This window comes from Maylandia zebra, linkage group LG8, assembly GCF_041146795.1.
Source record: "Maylandia zebra isolate NMK-2024a linkage group LG8, Mzebra_GT3a, whole genome shotgun sequence".
NCBI classification, from domain to species: domain Eukaryota; kingdom Metazoa; phylum Chordata; class Actinopteri; order Cichliformes; family Cichlidae; genus Maylandia; species Maylandia zebra.
In genome coordinates, this window is record NC_135174.1 from 30,685,641 (window position 1) to 30,706,529 (window position 20,889).

Consider the following 20,889-nt stretch of genomic DNA (forward strand, 5'->3'; position numbering starts at 1 on the left):
ACAGATCTCCGATGACCTCTCCTGGACTGCAAATACCACGGCGGTGGTTAAAAAGGCCGAGCAGCGTCTCCACTTTCTGAGAGTGCTCAGGAGGAACAACCTGGAGGAGAGGCTGCTGGTGACATTTTACAGAGCCACCATAGAGAGCATCCTAACGTACGGCACAACAACATGGTATGCAGGGTGCTCAGCTGCAGACAGGAAAGTACTGCAGAGGGTCATCAACACAGCCCAGAAGATCACTGGCTGCTCTCTGCCCAGCCTGGAGGTCACTGCAAACTCTCGGTACCTCAGCAGAGCTGGCAATATCATCAAGGACCACTCTCACCCCAGCAACCAACTGTTTGAACTATTACCGTCAGGCCAACGGTACAGGTCACATAAAACCAGGACAAACAGATTCAGGGATAGCTTCTTTCCCAGAGCTATCACCGTAGTAAATAAGCACAAAAACAATCGAACCTATTCCATACCGTCACTGTCATTATATTATGCTGCTATTCATACTGTCATTATATTAATGCTGCTATCCTGTATATATCGTACTTACTATTGTTTGAGTACTTACGATTGTTTTTTTTTGTCCTTTTATATTTATATTTATTATTGAAACTTGCACCAAGGGAGTGGCACTCCAATTTCGTTGTACTCTGTACAATGACAATAAAAGGCTATTCTATTCTATTCTATTCTATTCTATTCTATTCTATTCTATTCTAAATTAGTGACAAATGTAAATATGAAAACATCCTTTCAACCTGTCAGGACTGTTTGAGGTCAGACTTTAAAGCTTCGAATTTATCTTTTCTCCTTTATGATTTTTAAATAAAGTTTCGGTATCCAACAAACAGGAAGCAGCACACAGTGTTCAACTCAGGATTCAGCTTTAGTGATGACATCCAGCAGGTGTCAGTGTCACACCAAACTGCCGTTTGTTGCATCACTTTGATATTCATATACAGTAAATTTCACGCATACAGTATTTTAGGTTTGTCACGTTAACAGCTGTTGATGGGAACACGTGATATATAGTTCTATATTGTGTATTTTGTTGTACAGTTATTTTATTTTCAACTTTAATTTATATATTTATCTTTATCTTATTCTTTCCAGTTAAATTTACCCTTCATTCTAATTTGTGTTGTACAGTTATTTCATTTTTAACCTTAATTTATATTTTATTCCTTCCTAGTTAAATTTACCCTTTTTAATTTTTCATATTTATTTCCTATCTTATTCATAGCCTTTTCTTTTTTGTTTTCTTTAGGTCACGAGCAGTTGTCCAAGCATTTCACTACATATCGTACTGTGTATGACTGTGTACGTGACAAATAAAATTTGAATTTGAATTTGATTTGAATTTGAAAAATTATAATAAATGCTTTACTGGAACAATTCAACCATCACTACATTTTTAGCCATTCTTTCAAGAGATTAACTGATCCTCGAGAATATTTTTAAAAAGAAAATGATTCTAGCGTTACGTAGCTCACTGATACCCAAAGTCCCCCTAATTAACAGAAGCTATAATAATGGAAGATAATTATTAATTATTAAGTGTGACGCATCAGAGTAAACTTAAGATTTCTCTTATTTTGTCAATAACAGTTGAATGAGATTATACTTATATACTCTACACAAGCCTTTAATAGTGGTTTCATGTCATATACATCATGTAGCTGTGACTTTTTTGAAAAAAGGAAAAAAAGTTCACAAGCAATCAAGAAGTACTGTATTTTTCGGATTATAAGGCACATTAAGCGAAACAAAACAGTCAGATAAGTCAAACTTTACTCAGCTCATTCTTCTTGCTTCCTCCACTTCAAGTTCAAGTTCAAATTTTATTCGCCACATGCAGTGGCAGGTTGCTGGTTGGAATGAACCCGTCCCCCGACCTTACACACACAACACAGACATCACATGGGGATACAAGTCAGAGAACGGATGCATTACAGAAAAACCACTGAAATGTACACTACAATGGGAAAGTACAAGAGGAAAAAAGAGACCTCTACTCATGCTGGGCTACAGGAGGACAGCATGAGAACAGGAAACAAAAAAACTCCTCTGCACAGAAAGCACATAAATGTCCACAGCACAACATTATAGAGCACGTGACCAGCAACAGGGTTGGGTAGGGGAAAGGAGTAATCCCAGGCAACACAGCAGCCATCCTGCCACTGTGCCGACTCTCCAGCGCGAGCCGAGACCTGCTTCGTGAAAAACATTGATTCATTGATTCCCTAACCCCTAACCCGTAACATTGATTCATTAATGTTGAATTCTCTGGCAGCTGCTCTATTCCCATGTTGTTGCAGTATATTAATGACTAACCTCGTGTTGTGGATGGATTATCTCAGTTGTTCTCCTGACTGAAGTTTGGTCCGTTTACAGCATCCTGCCATGCGATTACATTTGTCTCTAACCATCAGGAACACTCAGGTGAACTTTTATCGAGTGGGCGAAAGTTAGCGTTCATCCTCCAGCTTCACTGTTTATGTTATGCTAACATAGCTGTGTTGCTAGCAATCACCTAGCACATGATTATGTACCAGCTAGCCCAACTTCAGTAACCCTACAAACGTCACTGCTGTCAAATTTCCTTCATTTGTTCAACTCAAAGGGAAATTCATTTTTACATTTTTCGTGGTGCATACTGCTGAAGGACTCAGGGATGAAGGTGTCTGAATCTATGTGGAGTAAGTGTTTGTCTAAAATCCACTCTGGCTCCATAAACAGTAGACACCAATTAATTCAATTTAAAATCTGACTACACAAGATTCATCCCTCTGTCTCCCTAATGTGTGACAGGTTGGCAGACGTTGTTTCATGCTTTTTGGTCTTGTCCCTCATCCATAGGCTTTTGGTGTAATACATTTCACTGGTATTCCAGCGCATATATGAAGCCCTACAGCCTGCTCAGAGCTGCTCCCGGCTACAGTGCAGCAGCCGTTGGAGTTAGGTCTGATTGGTGCCCAGAGACTAATCCTGAGGGAATGGAGTCCCCCACTCCTCCTTCCTTTCAGTTGAAGGTAACAGACATGATGTCCATAATACAAATGGAAGAGATCAGCAAAGACTGTAAAGACTCTCTTTTGAATGTCTGGAACACTTTGTGGAGGCCAGACTGGGCTAAACTGGGCAAAACTGGGCCCAGATTTGTAAACTCTATTCCAGCTTTTGGTGTTCTGTCTTGTGCTGTTTTGCATTATGCATGTTTGTCTGAATTAACTGTTTTTTCTGCAACACATCTGAGCCTGCTTGTTTTTGGGTTTGTTTTTGCTTTATATTTTGAAAATCCAAAACAAAATTTTAAAAAAAGGAGACTCAGAGCCACAACCCGTTCGTCCTTTAGCTTTGGTAGATTTAGATAGTTGAAAAATTCGTCATTTTCTGCATCGGATGGATTAATCTGTGACATGAAGCTTCGTTAAAGTCTTCAAAGACTTCTTTGTTGTGGCTCATGAGTAATGCTTTCAGTTCAACCCTTTATAGAGTAAATAGTTCTTTTTTTCTTTTAGTTCTCCAAACGCAGGCTTTGCACTAGAAAATGTTTTCTTAATTCTTTAATTTAGTTCGAGTTTTCTCAGGTTGTTAACTGCATGTTCTTGTGGTGAATAAATAACTTCACTTCGTGCAGGCATCAGTTTAAAATCCTTGAGTGTAATTTCATCAACCTCTCTGTTCCTGCAGTTTCTCTGAAGGTTCTCCAACCTGCTGGGTGGAGTGTTTAACTCACACTGCTGCTGCAGTTTGGCTTTTAGTTAAATGTTAGATGATAAAATAATTCATCTGTTGTTGATCCCAGGCTGTATTTGCATAATTTAACAACCTGAGAATCAGGACCAGACGATTTTTACCGGGTCCTAAAATATATCAAAGCTTAGACGTGTCAGAGCATCTTCTTTGAACGTACATAAAGTGAAATCAACTCTTTCGTTCTGCAGTTAAATGTAAGTGTAAGTTCAGTCTGTGCCGACACGAAGCAGTAAAAAGACCTCTGAGCAGGTCACGTCTTTTCCTCTGCTGCCCCCTGGTGTTCAAACTGTCCATGACTGTCCAACTCTGAAAAAATAAAAACTGTGAAATACATTTTTTATTTGATTCGACTGACAGGAAACATCCTGCGAGAACACTCAGCTGTGAAACTCTCAGGCATCTTTAAATAACAAAAGTAAAAACAGGACAACATGTTAGAATACACAGAAGAGTAAAAGTGAACCCGTACTGCATATATTCAGCACGACGCTCTCTTTAATTTGACTTTATTTCCAACCGCATTTATTAAATATTTATATCGTTACAGGCACAGGTTTAAACGTGTACCTGTACATGTGCACATGCACTTCCACACAGCGCATGGTGTGTTTTTCCTCCAGGCTTTAAAAGTAAAACTTTAAATGTTTGAACCTCAAAGAAAATGAAACATTAATAAGTTTAAATCAGACATCGATATTTATCTGATGTTCCCTAAATGTTCCCTAAATGTTCGAGAACTGATGAAGAGCTGAAAGGAAACTTTGGAACAACAGGAGGTGGGACAGAAACCAGGAAAACAAAAAGAAATAAATGAATAAATATCATCAGAATAATAATGATTAGTGGTGCATCTGTTAATGAACACATGAAGGGAAGTTTCATGTGTTTGTTTCAGGTTTAAAGTTTTTTCCATAAATTTAATTTTCTTTGATCTCTTCTGGTTTTTCTTTTTTATAACTTTTCATATTTTTCATACTTTTTTACACTTGTAAATCTTTTTATTTCTTTTTGTTTATTATCATGTACAATTTGTTTTTCTCCAACATCTGTGATTCTTGCTTTTGAAAGAAATGTTTTCTTGTACATTTTCATGTTGTAACTTCCTGGAAATGCTTCGACCCTCCGGCGCACAGAGCTCCTCCGTCGGGACGTTTGATGATCAGTGTCGACTTTTAATGTGACGTCAGACAGAGTGAAGAGTCTCGATTATCCGAACAGTTTTTTCCTTCGTTTCCTTGGAGAAAGGCGGAGCCCTCGCTCAGCTGTAGCTGTATCCGGGCAGAGGAAGCATCTGACCCTCTTTGGCCTCGAAGAAGGTGTAGGACAGCGTGATGGTGTCCACTCGGGCCATCCGCGGGTCGTTGTCGAACTCGGGGTCGATGTAGAAGAAGACGGGCATGTCCACCTCCTCGTGAGGGTTCAGGCGCTGCTCCTCGAAGCAGAAACACTGCAGACACACGAGCAGAGATCACGTGTTACACGTGTGATAGCAACCAGCTCAGATCACCCGCCAACGCCACGGCTTTACGTGCCGAGAGGACTCGGAGCGTCTCCGTGTAGGGCTCTCTCCCACAGTCCAAACACATCCATGAAGGTGTGAATCTAGAGTATGTGTGTGTTAGTCCTGCGACACACAGGCCACCTGTCCAGGTGTGCCCCGCCTCTCAACCTCCTGCTCACCTGTCCAGTGTGGCGAGTGTTGTGCCATTGATTGATCATGTGACTGATTATTGATTACCTGGATCTTGTTGAAGTACTGTCCGGCGTCAAAGGGCACCACGTTGTAGGTGGAGATGCCGATGATCGGTTTGTCTGTGGGGTTCTTGGCTCTGTAGAACGCCAGCGCCGTCTCCCCGGGAACCACCTGGGGACAGAGCGTGTGCGTGAGGAAGAGGAGGAGGAGGAAGTGATGAAGGATGGAGACGGAGCGCAAAGTCTTACGAAGATCTCCGTCTGCTGCGGCCTGAAGTTCCACTGCATGCTGGCGTGAGTGTCGGCGTTGAACGTCACCTTGATGACGCGCTCCTTCACCGGCGTCATTGTCGCCACCTGCTCCATGTCGTGTCCGGCCACCGCCGTGCCGCCGAGCCCTGATGCCTGGCGACAGAAGCTGAGCGTTCAAACGAGCTCTCAGCAGCTGTGTGTGTGTGTGTGTGTGTGTGTGTGTGCTCACCTGGCAGTAGAGTCGATACAGCGGCACTGCGGCGTATGCCAGGCCGATCATTCCCACGCCGGCTGCGGCGATGTAAGTCAGCGCAGTCTTGTTCCTGTTCCTCCACTCCTCCTCCTGACTCTGGGTCTTCCTGCTCCGCCCCCGACTGTGGAGGCGCTGCGGACGCCACCGCCACAGGAAGTTCTTAGCCTGAGAGCGCAGCCCCCTTGGAGCGCCACAGCGAAGCGTCAGGACGCATCGCGTTAATACCACCGAGGCCTGAGGAAGGCAGAGGGGCGGCCGCAGCAGCAGAGGCAGCAACATGGCTGCAGTCAGTCACACCTGAGACTCACCTGCACGACAATCAGAGTTAGTGTGGAATAAACAGGAAGACGTGTTCTCCACATGTTTAACTCGTCAGGTGAAAACAACAATGAACCAAACTCCATTCAAAAACGACACGATTTTATGCCACCATGCCAAACTGCACCGACTATTCAGAGTTCACAGAATCCTTTGAATGTTGGTGACTTTATGTTGACACGTCACAGTCTGTAAACTGAGCTTTTATTTTATATTCACCTGCACTCTACTTCAAAAATGTGCACATTTAGAAACTTTGCCTGGTAACAAAAGTTCTTAATGTGCTAAAAGTTTATCAAACAGCTTTTTCACATTTTTAAAAGTCACTCTTTAATTCCGCACATTGCACACTGTGTTAGTGTTAGCAGTACACCGACCCCCAAACTACATTTACAAAAGGTTCACTTTTAAGACACTTGTCTTACAAACAAGGTTTGTAGCTGATTTAACCACAAAGAGCAGAAACGTTATCGGGGATCATCAGCTTCACAGATCTGCACTCAATAAATCTGATTTTAAATAAAGCGATCTGACAACACACACACACACACACACACACACACACACACACACACACACACACACACACACACACACACACACACACACACACACACCTACCTGCAGCGGCTGACTGCACACGTCACGCGGATCACTCACCTGTTGTTAAACTCTAACTATGGACTAACTACAGAAGCTCAGTGGGAGCTTCATGGTTGACTTACCTGTGGAGTTTCTTCGGCATTCACCTCTGCTCAGTTACCAAACATGATTCCGGAAACACTTCGGTGTAACACACAATGTGGTCCGCTCCGCCCCATAGCAACAAGCGAAGCGTTCCGCCGGCAGAGTTCCGCAGGGTAACGGATCACGTGACTGAATTTATCCGCTGAGAAATGTTGTTTAACACAAACTTCACTGTAAAAATACCAGAATAACAGGAGTCGTTTGTAGTTAATTGGTTTTCATTAAAAGCACCTAAAATATATATAAGTTAATAAATAAATAAATAAATACTTTTAAAGAACCAAAGAGAAAATTTGACAGAAATAAAATAGATTTTACATTTAAAATGTGATTTTAAGGAAAACAGCCAAAATATGCAAATTAGGAACATCTTCAGCTTGGCCTCCAACAATCTCTAAACTATCTCTTTCACTCTTGCTCCTTCTGTCTGAAATCACCGCTGATATTTAAAGCCTGACAGACCTGCACTAGCGCTGTACTCATTTCCATTTCCCAGCACGACAGTCCAGAGACCACACTGAGGTCTCAGTATAATATTTCCCTTCCTGTTGATCGACTCTCTGGCTTAAATAAATAACTTAATTTAATAATTTAATATTTAACTTAATTTAACCTAAGTTAAATTTAAGTTAAATCCTGTTAAATCCTCTCTTAGACGTAGGCTGCTGGGGGATTCCCATGATGCACTGGGTGTTTCTTCTTCACTCACTATGTATTAACAGACCTCTCTGCATTGAATCATATCTGTTATTAACCTCTGTCTCTCTTCCACAGCATGTCTTTATCCTGTCTTCCTTCTCTCTCCCCAACCAATCACAGCAGATGGCCCCGCCCCTCCCTGAGCCTGGTTCTGTCGGAGGTTTCTTCCTGTTAAAAAGGAGTTTTTCCTTCCCACTGTCGCCAAAGCTCTATGAATGTTGAGTTGTTCTCTGTATGTATTTTTTTAGGGTCTACCTTACAATATGAAGCGACTGTTGTTGTGATTTGAGCTGTATAAATAAAATTTAATTGAATTTAATATTATTAAAAAAATTGTAAAAGTAGTCTTTTGTAGGGATGGGTACCGGTGTCCGGTGCCATGATGGCACCGGTTCTGACATAAACGGTAGTAACCAGACCGAAAAGCAGCGCACATTTCGGTGCTTTATTTCGGTGCTTTTTTTTCCTGAGCTGTGATACACTTCTAGCCAATCATTTTACGTTTCCCAGGATAGTAGGCGGGGCCAGGTACGTACGTTCAGTTAGAGCAGAGCTACAGATTAAAAATGTCCAAGGCGAAGCGGTCAAAAGTCTGGTTGTACTTCACAGCAAAAGATGCAAACTCAGCAGCAACAAGTGCTTTAAGCTGATACTGTGATACTGTCAAAGGAGGTAACACCTCCAATCTGATGAAACACCTGGCGACGCATAGCGTTTTTTTTTTTAAAGCCGAGAAATGCGCCGTATTTGATAGCTTGCTGCGAGACCTCACACTGTGCACGTTGGGTGGGTTGCCAGTTATCGGACCCGGAGCAACATCCCCCAAAAACCCGAAGAATAGAGTCCTGGCCCCTAGCCCTGCCAGTGTAGCAGAAATGATGAGGATGATGATGCAGCAGCAGCCGTTCTTCTCTGCGTGAGTAGCTTCATGTTGTTCGTGTGTAATTTACGTTGAGTAGGCTAACCACGTTATTACATTAATGCATGTAAGGTGAACTAGCAAACATCATCATAGCTACATGCGGCTGTCTTCTTGTTTGATGGCAGATGCTCCCTTCACCCTGGCCAAAAAGGCTAAAAAGACCAAAGAAAAAGTGGGAAACAGTTAAACATGAGAGGTTTTTGGACAAAGTTTGTGTTTTTTTTCATTGTTTAAGCACTGCTTCCAGCCAAGAGTGATACCATATATGCCCCATAGCTGCAGAAAAGGCTAACATTGTTATCTTTTTACAAAAACAAATCAAAACAGCTGAATATGGGAGGTTTTTGGACAAAGTTTGTGTTCTCCATTCTTTAAGCACCGGTTCGAGCACCGTTTAAGCACCGGCACCGTTTCAAAAGTACTGATTTGGCACCGGTATCGGATAAAACCTAAACGATACCCATCCCTAGTCTTTTGCATTGCAAGTTTTTTATTAGTGTGTGCTCAAATGGCACAGTCGGACCTGTCCAGGGTGTACCCCGCCTCTCGCCCAGTTTCATCTGGCACCCTGAATTTGATCAGCAGTCATGAAAATGGATTGTTTTAGTTTGAACACTATGATAACAGCTTTGAGCTGATAATGCATTTGTTCTGATGACACCGCTCCTGAAAATAAACTCTCCTAGCAGCAAATATCACAACTACAACAGGTAGGTTTTGTGCAGTTGGCAGTAAACTTAATGTCATACAAATTAATTTTTGTATGACTCATTTAAATGTCCTCCTGAACGTGAAACTCCTACAAACACACAGGCTGTAACACCAGCTACAAAAATACCTCTGCTCACAATTTTCACTCACAAACTGACTCTGAGCCTCTTTGTTAGGTTTTTGTTTGGTTTATATGACCTCCATAAAACACTGGCACGTTCGAACATGTGTTCTAACCCGTTTAAGTAAGATCAGCGTCTTCTGCAGTTCTCAGCGCACGGCTCTTCTCTTTTCCTAAGTCCTTATCATATCTCCTACCAACTTTTCCTTGACCTCAGTGTTTTCATCGAGGTCAAGGAAAGCAGGTTAGGAATATGAGATAGGAGGTACTTGTGGACACCCAGAGGTTTATTCCAAAGTCCTGAGCAGTGCCACATGAGACCCTTTAAACAGCAGCTCCATGTTTCTACAGTGGATCTGTGGCTATATGAGCACATTTTTATTGAGCCAATGTGACTGTGATGAACAGAGCGATCAGCTGCACTAACCACTGCTGCTCAGAGAAACCTGACGGACTCGGCTGAATCTTCTTTCAGAGACAAAGAGGACGCAACTGCAGCTCTGCTCCCTCACATGTTTACTTTCACTTCTGGAAAATGACATTGAACTAAATTGAAAACATGTAGGCCTACAGGCAGAGGCGGAGCAAGAAGTGGAATGTCTTGCTCTGCCTCTGCCTGTACATGTTTGCATTTCCTGCTTCTCCCATTAGGATCAGCTGGTTTGTAACCGCTAACTAGTGTAGCAGGAGTGGATCCTGAATTTACACATTAATGACGGCGTCAGGGGATCAGGAGAAACTCAGCTGTTTTCTCTGAGCTGAAATGATGCTTGAAGTTTAAAATGTTAGAAAGTCATTCTTGAAACCTCTGAGTTTTTCTCTCCTTTCAGCCTGCTGCAGGTTACACCAGGTTAAAAGCACATGTTCACCTACATTTCTGTATTTTTATTATGTAAAAAAATGTAAATATACTTTTATGTTCATATGTATTTGTATTTTCTAATTAGAGTTCTTAAATATATACAACAATAATATAAATTATTACAGTATATTATAGAGCTGGGCGTTAGAACGATAATGATATGTATTGCGATATAACTTTTTCTCGATAGAAAAATTAAACTATTGCGATAGACCTCGCCGCTCTTGTCCTCTTAAAAAAAAAAAAAGAAGAAAAAAAAAAAAGAACAGCCAATCCAAATTAAGTAGCGCAGAGCCGAACCAATCACAGCCGCAGCGTCACGTGACTTGTTACGTACAGCACAAGTGCCAAGCCGCACATGTGTATTTGTTTGGGAAGCAGCCAGCCACCGTACCGCCCGGGTAATGGAGGAAATGAGTGTGCTGACTAGTGATGGTAAATTTGATTCTTTTTACTGAATCGAGTGTTAATGAGTCACTCACCAAAGTGAATCGGATTTTTTGAGTCATTTGATTCACTGAGTCAGTTGACCAGAGAGTGCAAAAATTTTACATTTTCACTCAAACTTAGTTTGTTTCCCTTTTCATGTAAATCCCACTGCTAAGATGAATGATTAAAAAAAACAACAACTATTTTATAGAGAAAAAAGAGCAAAAACATTTCTAAAATTAAGCAATTTCCTATCAAAATTGCTTAATAAACATTTATTTTGTTTATTTGTATTTCATTAGTATTTTCCTTAAGTGTGTCAAATATATATTTTCTCATCTAAATGTCCACTGCGCTGTGAGCCAGGGGGCAGTAATGCACCTTAACATTGGTTGCCAACCAAGAAGAAGAAGCTATGAGCCAGGAGGGGGGGGGTGAGTGAGTGATTCGTTTGCTCGCTCTATGATTCAGCACAGGAGGGAGGGGGTGAGTAGCTCAAATGTGTTGTTAGCTTGTTAGCAGCGCGATGCTACTCTGAACCGAGGAGCTATTTTCTTGATGTGAGCTTCTACTCAGGGTTTTTTCTTCCAGTTCAGAGCGGAAATGCTTTTGTTACGAAACTGGCTGTTGTTTTATCCCCACAATTTTAATTATAAGCTAGATATATTTCTACTAGGGATGGGTATCGTTTAGGTTTTATCCGATACCGGTGCCAAATCGGTACTTTTGAAACGGTGCCGGTGCTTAAAGAATGGAGAACACAAAATTGGTCCAAAAACCTCTCATGTTCAGCTGTTTTTTGTAAAAAGATAACAATGTTAGCCTTTTCTGCAGCTATGGGGCATGTATGGTATCACTCTTGGCTGGAAGCAGTGCTTAAACAATGGAAAAAACACAAACTTTGTCCTAAACCTCTCATGTTTAAGTGTTTTCCACTTTTTCTTTGGTCTTTTTAGCCTTTTTGGCCAGGGTGAAGGGAGTATCTGTCATCAAACAAGAAGACAGCCGCATGTGGCTATGATGATGTTTGCTAGTTCACCTTACATGCATTAATGTAATAACGTGGTTAGCCTACTCAACGTAAATTACACACGAACAACATGAAGCTACTCACGCAGAGAAGAACGGCTGCTGCTGCATCATCATCCTCATCATTTCTGCTACACTGGCAGGGCTAGGGGCCAGGACTCTATTCTTCGGGTTTTTGGGGGATGTTGCTCCGGGTCCGATAACTGGCAACCCACCCAACGTGCACAGTGTGAGGTCTCGCAGCAAGCTATCAAATACGGCGCATTTCTCGGCTTTAAAAAAAAAAACGCTATGCGTCGCCAGGTGTTTCATCAGATTGGAGGTGTTACCTCCTTTGACAGTATCACAGTATCAGCTTAAAGCACTTGTTGCTGCTGAGTTTGCATATTTTGCTGTGAAGTACAGCCAGACTTTTGACCGCTTCGCCTTGGACATTTTTAATCTGTAGCTCTGCTCTAACTGAACGTACGTACCTGGCCCCGCCTACTATCCTGGGAAACGTAAAATGATTGGCTAGAAGTGTATCACAGCTCAGGAAAAAAAAGCACCGAAATAAAGCACCGAAATGTGCGCTGCTTTTCGGTCTGGTTACTACCGTTTATGTCAGAACCGGTGCCATCATGGCACCGGACACCGGTACCCATCCCTAATTTCTACTAATGGAATTATTTTGCTAACAGCAACAGGGATGAGTCAGTGAGTCAGTTGGGCTTGTGAATCATGATTCACGAGTCAGTAAAGTGATTCTCGAGTATTGAACGATTCGTTCACGAATCGAACATCACTAGTGCTGACTAGAAGAATCAACCGAGTGTGACCGAAGAGAAAACAGATGATGGTTCCAATGCCGGAGAGATTGTCGAACGGAAAAGCCATAGAAGTTCCGTAGTGTGAAGGTATTTCGGCTATTTCAAGTCTGACAAAAAACAGAGTAGCTGCACTGTAAATTGTGCCGAAAGCAAGTCTGGAAATACAATAAACTGGTGCATGCTCAGGCTACGTCCACACGTACCTGGGTATTTTTGAAAACGCAGATTTTTCTATGCGTTTGTGCCTTTCGTCCACATGTAAACGGCGTTTTTGGTCACTGAAAACAAAGATTTTTAAAAACTCAGTTTTTGCATTTATGTGTGGACTAGAAAAACGGAGAAAACGCAGTGTCAAAGGTGTGCGCATTTTTTGGCGTCACACTGTGCGCCACGTTATTGTTTCGGTGAAATGAATTTCTACAATACTGTTACTGTTAATTCTACTCTCTGCAGTGTTTAAATGCTTACATATACACACAGTTACTGTCCCCAGCTTTGTTTACTTTTTCCCACCGAAGCTTCTAGACTTCTGATTGGCCAACATTTCTGCACGGTTAGGAATCTAGCGCCACCTGCTGCTCTGGCATGTTCATAGCAGCGTTTTCCTTCATTTCTGCCTTTATGTGTGGACGGGATTATTTTTTAAAACGAAAACGGAAAATCTCCGTTTTCAAAAATACCCGTGTACGTGTGGACGTAGCCTCAGTCTCTGACTGAAGCGCTAATTCGTCATTCGGCTTTTGTCAGACTAAAGTAACTGTTAAAACTGTTTGAAAAGCTCAGCTATACAAGATAAGATAAGATAAGATAAGATAACCTTTATTAGTCCCACACGTGGGAAATTTGTTTTGTCACAGCAGGAAGTGGACAGTGCAAAAGTTATGAGGCAAAAATTAGAATACAATAAGAATAAATACAGTACACAACTGTACAGAATAGAATAAAATAAAATACTATATACAGTAGAATAAAAATATACAATAAGATAAAAATAGAATACGAATACTATATACAACTGAGTAAAAATACAACGATGACAGAAAGGATTATTGCACTTAGTATTATTGCATATGTATGGATGTGTGTGCTTGATCAGTTAAAGTCTTTATTATGGAGTCTGACAGCAGTGGGGAGGAAAGAGCTGCGAAATCTCTCCGTCCCACACCGTGGGTGCCGCAGTCTCCCACTGAAGGAGCTGCTCAGTGCTGTCACAGTCTGCTGCATGGGGTGGGAGACGTTGTCCAACAGGGATGACAGCTTAGCCGCCGTTCTCCTGTCACTCACCACCTCCACTGGGTCCAGAGGGCATCCTAGAACAGAGCTGGCCCTTCGGATCACCCTGTTCAATCTCTTCCTGTCCCCAGCAGAGATGCTGCCGCCCCAGCAGACCACACCATAAAAGATAGCAGAAGCCACCACAGAGTCATAGAAGGTCTTCAGGAGTGGGCCCTCCACCCCAAACGACCTGAGTCTCCGCAGCAGGTACAACCTGCTCTGCCCTTTCCTGTAGAGGGCGTCTGAGTTATGAGTCCAGTCCAGTCTGTTGTTCAGATGAACACCAAGGTACCTGTAGCTGTCCACAGCCTCAATGTCCATACCCTGGATGTTCAGTGGTTGCAGTGGAGAATGCTTGTGCCTGCGGAAGTCTACCACCAGCTCCTTGGTTTTACTGGCGTTGATCTGGAGGTAGTTCTGCTGGCACCAGTCCACAAAGTCTTGAGTCAGTCCTCTGTACTCCTTGTCGTCCCCATCAGTGATGAGGCAACAAGGAGAGATTGAGAATTTCCTTTTAGTTCTCAGTTTATTTGATATTGACAAAAGTTAGTCAGTTTTGTCTGTTCTTCTGTAAAACAAACTAAGATTTATTTTTAGAATTAATATTTTGGTTCTAAGTGGAATTGACAATTTAGTCTGTTTCGTTTGTTCTATTTTGAAACTTAAATGCTTTAGCGGCTGCCTTTTGTGTAGTTTGCAATATTTGCCTTTATTTATCTGAAAAAGTCTCATGTTCCTTAAGTACATCTACCCTGTTGAACTTATTATGGGAAATAAATATTTAAATAAAAACAAGCTGCTGATTATTTCACATTTTACTTGTGAGCAACGGCACATTTAAATCTTACAAATATAGTTATTTGGCTGATATCGTGATAGATATCGTTATCGCCTGAAATGAAAAAAACATATAGTGATATGAAAAAATCTTATATCGCTCAGCTCTAGTATATTATAATTATAATGCTATCATTATTAGTAGTAGTAATCTGGAGGCCGATTCGATTCACCGGCTAGCCTGGCTCTGGTCGTTGACGCTGTGAGGGGAAGTACGGTGGCCGGCAAGAAGAAACGCGCTGGTAGTGCGGGGAGCTGCAGCCATGGAGGGGGTCACCGTCGGCCAGGTGTTTGACGCGGAGTGTATCCTCAGTAAGCGGCCCAGGAAGGTAAGCTCAGCGCCGGTGGCCCGGGTGTTGTGTGGTTCCGCTCGGCCCGGCCCGCTGTGACTGTTCTGTCTCCGCAGGGAAAGTTCGAGTACCTGGTGAAGTGGAGAGGATGGTCCTCCAAGTAAGTAGCTCGCTAGCTGCTAACGGCTAACGGTCATAACAAAGCCGGGCCGCGGCTCGGTTCGCGCCGCCACCGAGGCTCCTATCGCGGCACACGGGGGGAGAAGCACGGCCGGTACCGACCCATCGGCGCCCGGCGTCGATCCACGGCCTGCCGGCGGACACGTCCAGCTCCAGGGCCGCAGCAGCTGAGGCTCGGCCGGTCCTGCGCCACCGAGCAGCCTGATGTTGATTTGCTGACATGTTTTGTATTTGTGGATAACGCTGGCAGCTGTGCGTGGGCCTCCGTGATGGCTCCACACAGAAAACCCGCTCGTGTCCGTCCTGAATGTGAAATGTTTGTCGTGTTTTCAGGCACAACAGCTGGGAGCCCGAGGAGAACATTCTGGACCCCCGGCTGCTGGCAGCCTTTCACAAGAGGTCAGTTTGTCCCCAGACTGCAGGTAAACTCAGGTGTGCTCCACGTCCACCTGCGTGGAAGCTCACCTGAAGGGCCTGAGAGAGGAGCAGTCAGGGAGCTCCTCCCAGCCACTCATTAGTTAAACACCTTAATATTTGTAATGTTTTTAATCATAATTTAAATAAGCAGTTAAAAGTAACTTTGTTAAGAAAGGTTGTATAGTAACAAAATTTATTTAATATTATTTAATATTTATAAAAATGTAAACATGTCATATCAGAATTTATAAATTATATATTTCATTTTACTGATAGTTATAATTACTGAAATAAAAAGTCCTGCGATTATTAGTATCAAAAAGATTTAAAATAATATAAAAATGTGTTGTCTCTAATATACATATGAATTACATATTAAAATACATGTAATTATTCATTCATTATTAGTAAACGTTACTGTCACAGTAAGATAAATGTATAGATATATATTTTAAAAAGTTAATGATGGCGTCAATAAATAAATTATTAAAAGACTAAAAATATGTATATTACGTACTTTACATATTTATATAATGTAATTAATAGATTTAATTTATTATTAAAAATATAGAAATATGTTATTATATTCTGCAGCACGGTGGTTAGCACTGTTGCTGCACAGCAAGAAGGTCTCTGTGTGGAGTTTGCGTGTTCTCCCCGTGTTTGCGTGTTCTCCCCGTGTACTCTTGGCTTCCTCCCACAGTCCAAAGACACGCAGTTAGTGGGGACAGGTTAACTGATGAATCCAAATTGCCCATAGGTGTGAACGTGAGAGCGATTGGTTGTCTGTCCCTGTGTGTTGGCCCTGCGACAGACTGGCGACCTGTCATAGGGCGAGAGGCGGGGTCCACCCTGGACCCCGCCTCTCGCCCTATGACAGCTGGGATAGGCTCCAGCGCCCCTGAAAAGGATAAGTGGAAGCGAATGGATGGATGGATGTTATTATATGTTATGTATTTTAAATGTGTTACATATTATATGTTAATAGATTATTATTCTAGTATTCAAACAGAAATCTATGTAAATAATATATAAAAGAATTAATATGTATTAAACACTAATAGTAATAATAACAAATATTCAAATTACTTTTAAAAGAATGATGTATATTGAATGTATTTAATAATAAAATTGCAATTTAATAATTATATTATGTGGACATGTAATAAATATATATTCGATATGTAATTTCATATTGATGGGTGAGCAGGCGCCCAGGTTCGAGTCCAACCTGTGGCCCCTCCCTCTCTCTGACCGCTCTCGTCACTTTCATTTAAGGAAAAATATAAATATATGTACATGTAACTATTTAATTTCATATTTATGATTTTAATGAATGGAAACAAGCAGCAGAATCAAAGAAATAGACAAACTGACAGATCTTTGTCACATGTGACGCGCGTCAGTTCACGAATCATTTCACGCTTGTTTTTATGAAAGAACGACGTGTTGAATATTTGGACTTGCTGTCTGCGTGTTTAAATAACGTTTGTTTCGATCTGTTCCAGAGAACAGGAGCGCGAGCTTCTGTTTCAGAAGAAGGGAAAGAGGCCGAGAGGCCGACCTCGAAAGATTCAGGTGAAACACGCCGACCCCGCCTCCTGATTCTGTCTCATGACCTCTGACCCCTCTTGCTCATCCCGTTCTGTTTCTGTTCTGCAGCCAGCGCCCACCGTCACGAAGGACGACCGCTCCTCGTCCTCCTCTTCCTCTGGCCTGTCATCAACCGCCTCCTCGTCTTCCTCAGAGGATGAAGAGCACACAAAGAAGGTGAAGCCCGCCCCCCGCGTCCACCCCGTCCCTCAGAAGAGGCCTCAGATCCTGCTCGCCAAACCTGACACCCCCCGAAAGAAGAAGCGAGGGAGGAAGCCGCTGCACCCCGACCTGAGGGCTCTAAGGCAGGCAAAGAGCCGCCCTCCCCCGCCGCCTTCTCCACCCGGTCCACGCCACCACCAGCTGCCCAGAGACGAGCCGCGGGCCAGCGTGAAGAAGCCACTGCAGCCGGCCAGCTTCACCTACACCGGCCTGAGCCGGAGCGCCAGAGAGGAGGCCGGCTCCGCCTCCCAGACCTCTTCTGCCTCCTTCTCCCAGGCCTCCAAACCCGGTGGGCTTGGCTGCATTTGGACCAATCGTTCGCTCTCAACCTCCTCCCTGTCCTCCAGCTCCACCTCCCAAAACAAAGCCACGCCCACCGCACAGAATAAGAACTCTCTGTCAGAGCTGAAGCGCTCCGTCCCGGAGATCGGCAGAGGAGACGGCTTTAAGGTGACGCCTGTGAAGCAGGGCGGAGCCTCTGGGTCGCTGGGACTGCACAGCAGCTTTGGAGGAGGCGCAGTGGTGCAGCGCCCCCTGCTGGCTCAGAGGAGGCAGGATGGCAGCGGTGGTCAGAGCGGGGTGGCTCCACACAAGCATCTGAGCACGAGTTTGTCCAAACCGCCATCGTCAGCATCGCCGTCGCCCCGAGACAGAGCCAGCCAGGCGCTGAGCCTCCGCGCCCTTAACCTGCAGAGCGTCGGCAAACTGCCGCCCACGAGCGGCCTTCAAGGAAGCAACACTAGCGGGGTGGCGGTAGCTAGAGCGAACCCACGGAGTAGTGGCAGTGGGATGGTCATAAAAGGAGGAGCGAAAGATGCTCGCACTGGAGGCGGAGCTCCAGAGCAGGGCATGACGAAGGACAAACTGACGGGTGGTGGCGCTGCTCGAGGGAATAGTGGCGTGAGGCAGGACGGCCGTAAACACGTGCTCGGCTCTCAGAACAGGAACCTGAACGAGCTCAGCACCGGCGACTCCGACGAGACTAGCACCAGCGAGTCAGAGACGGAAGACCCTCTGTTTCCTAGCAACAGCAGACCCAGCCGCGGCAACAACGCCACCGACTCTGACACGGAGACGGACTGGAGGCCGGCGCGGAGCCTCCTGGAACACGTGTTCGTCACAGACGTCACAGCCAACTTCATCACGGTGACAGTGAAGGAGTCGCCAACCAGCGTGGGCTTCTTCAGCTCCCGGAACCACTGAGCCGGGCGTCTGCTCGCTTCCTAGAACAGCTCAGGGTTCCTACACCTCTCTGGAAATCCAACACGCAGTCATTCCCGGCGCCTCCAGGGCGACCCTTCGGTTCCAAGAAACAAAAACACGGTGGAGAGATCGGATCGAGCAGGAAGCTCCTGACAGTCGGCAGTAGGAACCCTGACGTTCAGACCCCGTTCACACCTGTGATCAGTCTGCCGACCTTTAACCTGCAAACAGGTCACCTTCACAGGGTCAGAGGTCAGGCGACTTTCATACCTTTTTAGACCTTCCTACCTTCCTGTTAGGACGGAAAATGCATTAAAAAAAGTCAATAAAACAAAATGTTCCCTTCCTCTGAGATGTAATACACTACGACTGCCAGGAGGGGGCGCTAATGTAGGGCTCAGATTAAGCTCATAAATATTGTGTCGTCGTCTGATTGACAAACACAGTTTTAAACTGAACTATGTGAAAATGTTACTTTTTTGTATCTAAAGTTGAGAATTTGTGCTTGTAACGATAATTACGATTATCTGTCTCATGACCTCTGACCCCTCTTGCTCATCCCGTTCTGTTTCTGTTCTGCAGCCAGCGCCCACCGTCACGAAATGGAAGGGTAAAATGTATTACCCTTCCAGGACCTGAAGCTCAGTCAAGCTCCACTCTGACAGCCAAACCATCTGTTCTCTGATTGGATTGTTAAATTTGTGATTCACGTGATATTGACCAATCAGCTGAAAGGAAGAAAATTGGGTCAAAATTTGTACTTGTAAGTTAAAAGTGACAGAGTGAGGGAGCAGAGAGGTTTACACTTCGGATCTGTAACCTTAACAAAAAAAATGTGTAACCTGTGTAAATATTTTTTAGACACACACAAATTCTCATCTACAGATGCACAAACATAACGTTTCTTTAGATATTTTAGTTTACAAAGTTCTAAAACTACTACTCAGATTTACGAGCACAGTTTGACTCCACACTAATGAACCTAACAGCTGATTGCTGCCATCGTGGAGGGAAAAGTCTGTATGTTTGTTTGAACTGCAGGATCATCCTCGCAGTTTAAAGTTTCGTCTGTACTGAGCACGCTCAGGTCGAGCAAACAAACAGCTGCTCGTTGTCTGCATATAAACACTCCCGCCTCACCTCTGGTTTCTCTCTGTCTTAAACACAGAGAGCGTCAGGTGTTTGTCAGGAAGGTGTTCAGGTATGAAAGTAGGTCAGGCCGAGGTCCCACGCAGCTGAGACCAAACCAAAGTCAGGATGAGGCTTTGATGATGTCGTAAATGACACATTGATTTCATTGGCTGGAAGCCCCTCGAAGCTGGCGCAGGCTTCTGCACCCTCTGCTTCTGCTTAGAAAGGAAGTGACGTCCTTCTCGGCGCTTCCTGATCAGCGGGGATAACTCAAGCTTCCCCACAGACCAGCCAAAAAACCCTGGAAGACAGAATTATTGATCCGATTGTTTCTGAGCGACACGCCGCCCACATCCACAGCTGCTGTCACTGACTGTCACAGCCAGCGGCTCCGAGGCGTGAAGCCACGTGAAACCACGCCACTATGAGTTGGTTTGTTTCTCATCCGAAAATCCTTTTTGTTCAGTCGCCCGATAAAAAGATGATGGAAACCGTCCGCTCGGTTTTTCTCACATTGCTGAAGCGTCTCGGGCCGCGTCACGGATGCGTTTTGGTGCTACGCCGCTTACAGCACAGTCCGACTACTCTGGCGTCCTTCAGGAGGCTTTGTGTGCTCGCCTCCTCAGGTCTGATGGGTGTCTAAACGGGGTCTGGACTCACAGGTGGACAGCGCCTCTCCGGTGCCTCAGGTTCCCCCCTCACAGCAGGACTGTTGGACCGCCGCTCGGCGGGATTAGCTCCAGGAGGACATTTGTGTTTGTTGGACGTACGTGGCTTCTTCCAGGGCAGCATGTTTAAAAAAAGAAGTTTCCTCCAGCCGTCGTCTTTCAGTTCTCTTTGGACCAAAGCTGTTACGAATGTGTGTCGTTCTCAGTGTGGTATCGACAGTGTTTCGTGCACTACGTGCAGTATAAGCTCATGAGACATCCCATAATCACTTCTATATATGTACATATATATATTTAGCAGTTTTGTACCATTTGAAACCATCGCCGTGTCTTTTGGAGGTGAAATATGTGTTAATTTATATTTGTAAATATGTCTTTCATGTGATATGTAATGATCTATGGGTGCTCATTTTGGCTTTTAGCGTCACGCACCTGTAGCCTGAAATAAACCGGAAGCACCTGAAACTTCA

At 43.9% G+C, this 20,889-nt stretch overlaps 2 protein-coding genes across 3 annotated transcripts; one reads left to right on the plus strand and one right to left on the minus strand.

Annotated features, from left to right (window-relative positions):
• Positions 1–4,078: 4,078 nt before the first annotated feature.
• On the minus strand, positions 4,079–7,165 carry cox11 (cytochrome c oxidase assembly homolog 11 (yeast)). 2 transcript variants are annotated; one of them, XM_014408308.4, is made up of 5 exons: positions 7,000–7,165; positions 5,933–6,264; positions 5,701–5,856; positions 5,498–5,623; positions 4,079–5,206 (listed from the first exon to the last, which is right to left on the minus strand). In XM_014408308.4, the coding sequence occupies exons 2-5, from the start codon at positions 6,233–6,235 to the stop codon at positions 5,018–5,020; spliced, it is 774 nt and encodes a 257-aa protein (XP_014263794.1). In that variant the 5' UTR covers positions 6,236–6,264; positions 7,000–7,165; the 3' UTR covers positions 4,079–5,017. The 2 variants fall into 2 exon arrangements, with proteins under 2 accessions (XP_014263794.1, XP_014263795.1); XM_014408309.3 differs by lacking the exon at positions 7,000–7,165 and adding an exon at positions 6,896–6,997.
• Positions 7,166–14,017: 6,852 nt separating this feature from the next.
• On the plus strand, positions 14,018–20,889 carry LOC101465599 (chromobox protein homolog 2). The gene is made up of 6 exons (XM_004565273.6): positions 14,018–14,085; positions 14,861–15,044; positions 15,122–15,165; positions 15,519–15,584; positions 17,111–17,180; positions 17,265–20,889. Exons 2-6 carry the CDS (start codon positions 14,979–14,981, stop codon positions 18,618–18,620), a joined length of 1,602 nt encoding a protein of 533 aa, XP_004565330.1. The 5' UTR covers positions 14,018–14,085; positions 14,861–14,978; the 3' UTR covers positions 18,621–20,889.

Coding starts and splice junctions, on each gene's coding strand:
- cox11 (XM_014408308.4), bottom strand. CDS start 6,235: ATGTTGCTGCCTCTGCTGCTGCGGCCGCCCCTCTGCCTTCCTCAGGCC. Junction 5,857..5,932: donor TGTATCGACTCTACTGCCAG/GTGAGCACACAC, acceptor TTCTGTCGCCAG/GCATCAGGGCTCGGCGGCAC. Junction 5,624..5,700: donor CGCAGCAGACGGAGATCTTC/GTAAGACTTTGC, acceptor CTCTGTCCCCAG/GTGGTTCCCGGGGAGACGGC.
- LOC101465599 (XM_004565273.6), top strand. CDS start 14,979: ATGGAGGGGGTCACCGTCGGCCAGGTGTTTGACGCGGAGTGTATCCTC. Junction 15,166..15,518: donor TGGAGAGGATGGTCCTCCAA/GTAAGTAGCTCG, acceptor TCGTGTTTTCAG/GCACAACAGCTGGGAGCCCG. Junction 15,585..17,110: donor CTGGCAGCCTTTCACAAGAG/GTCAGTTTGTCC, acceptor GATCTGTTCCAG/AGAACAGGAGCGCGAGCTTC.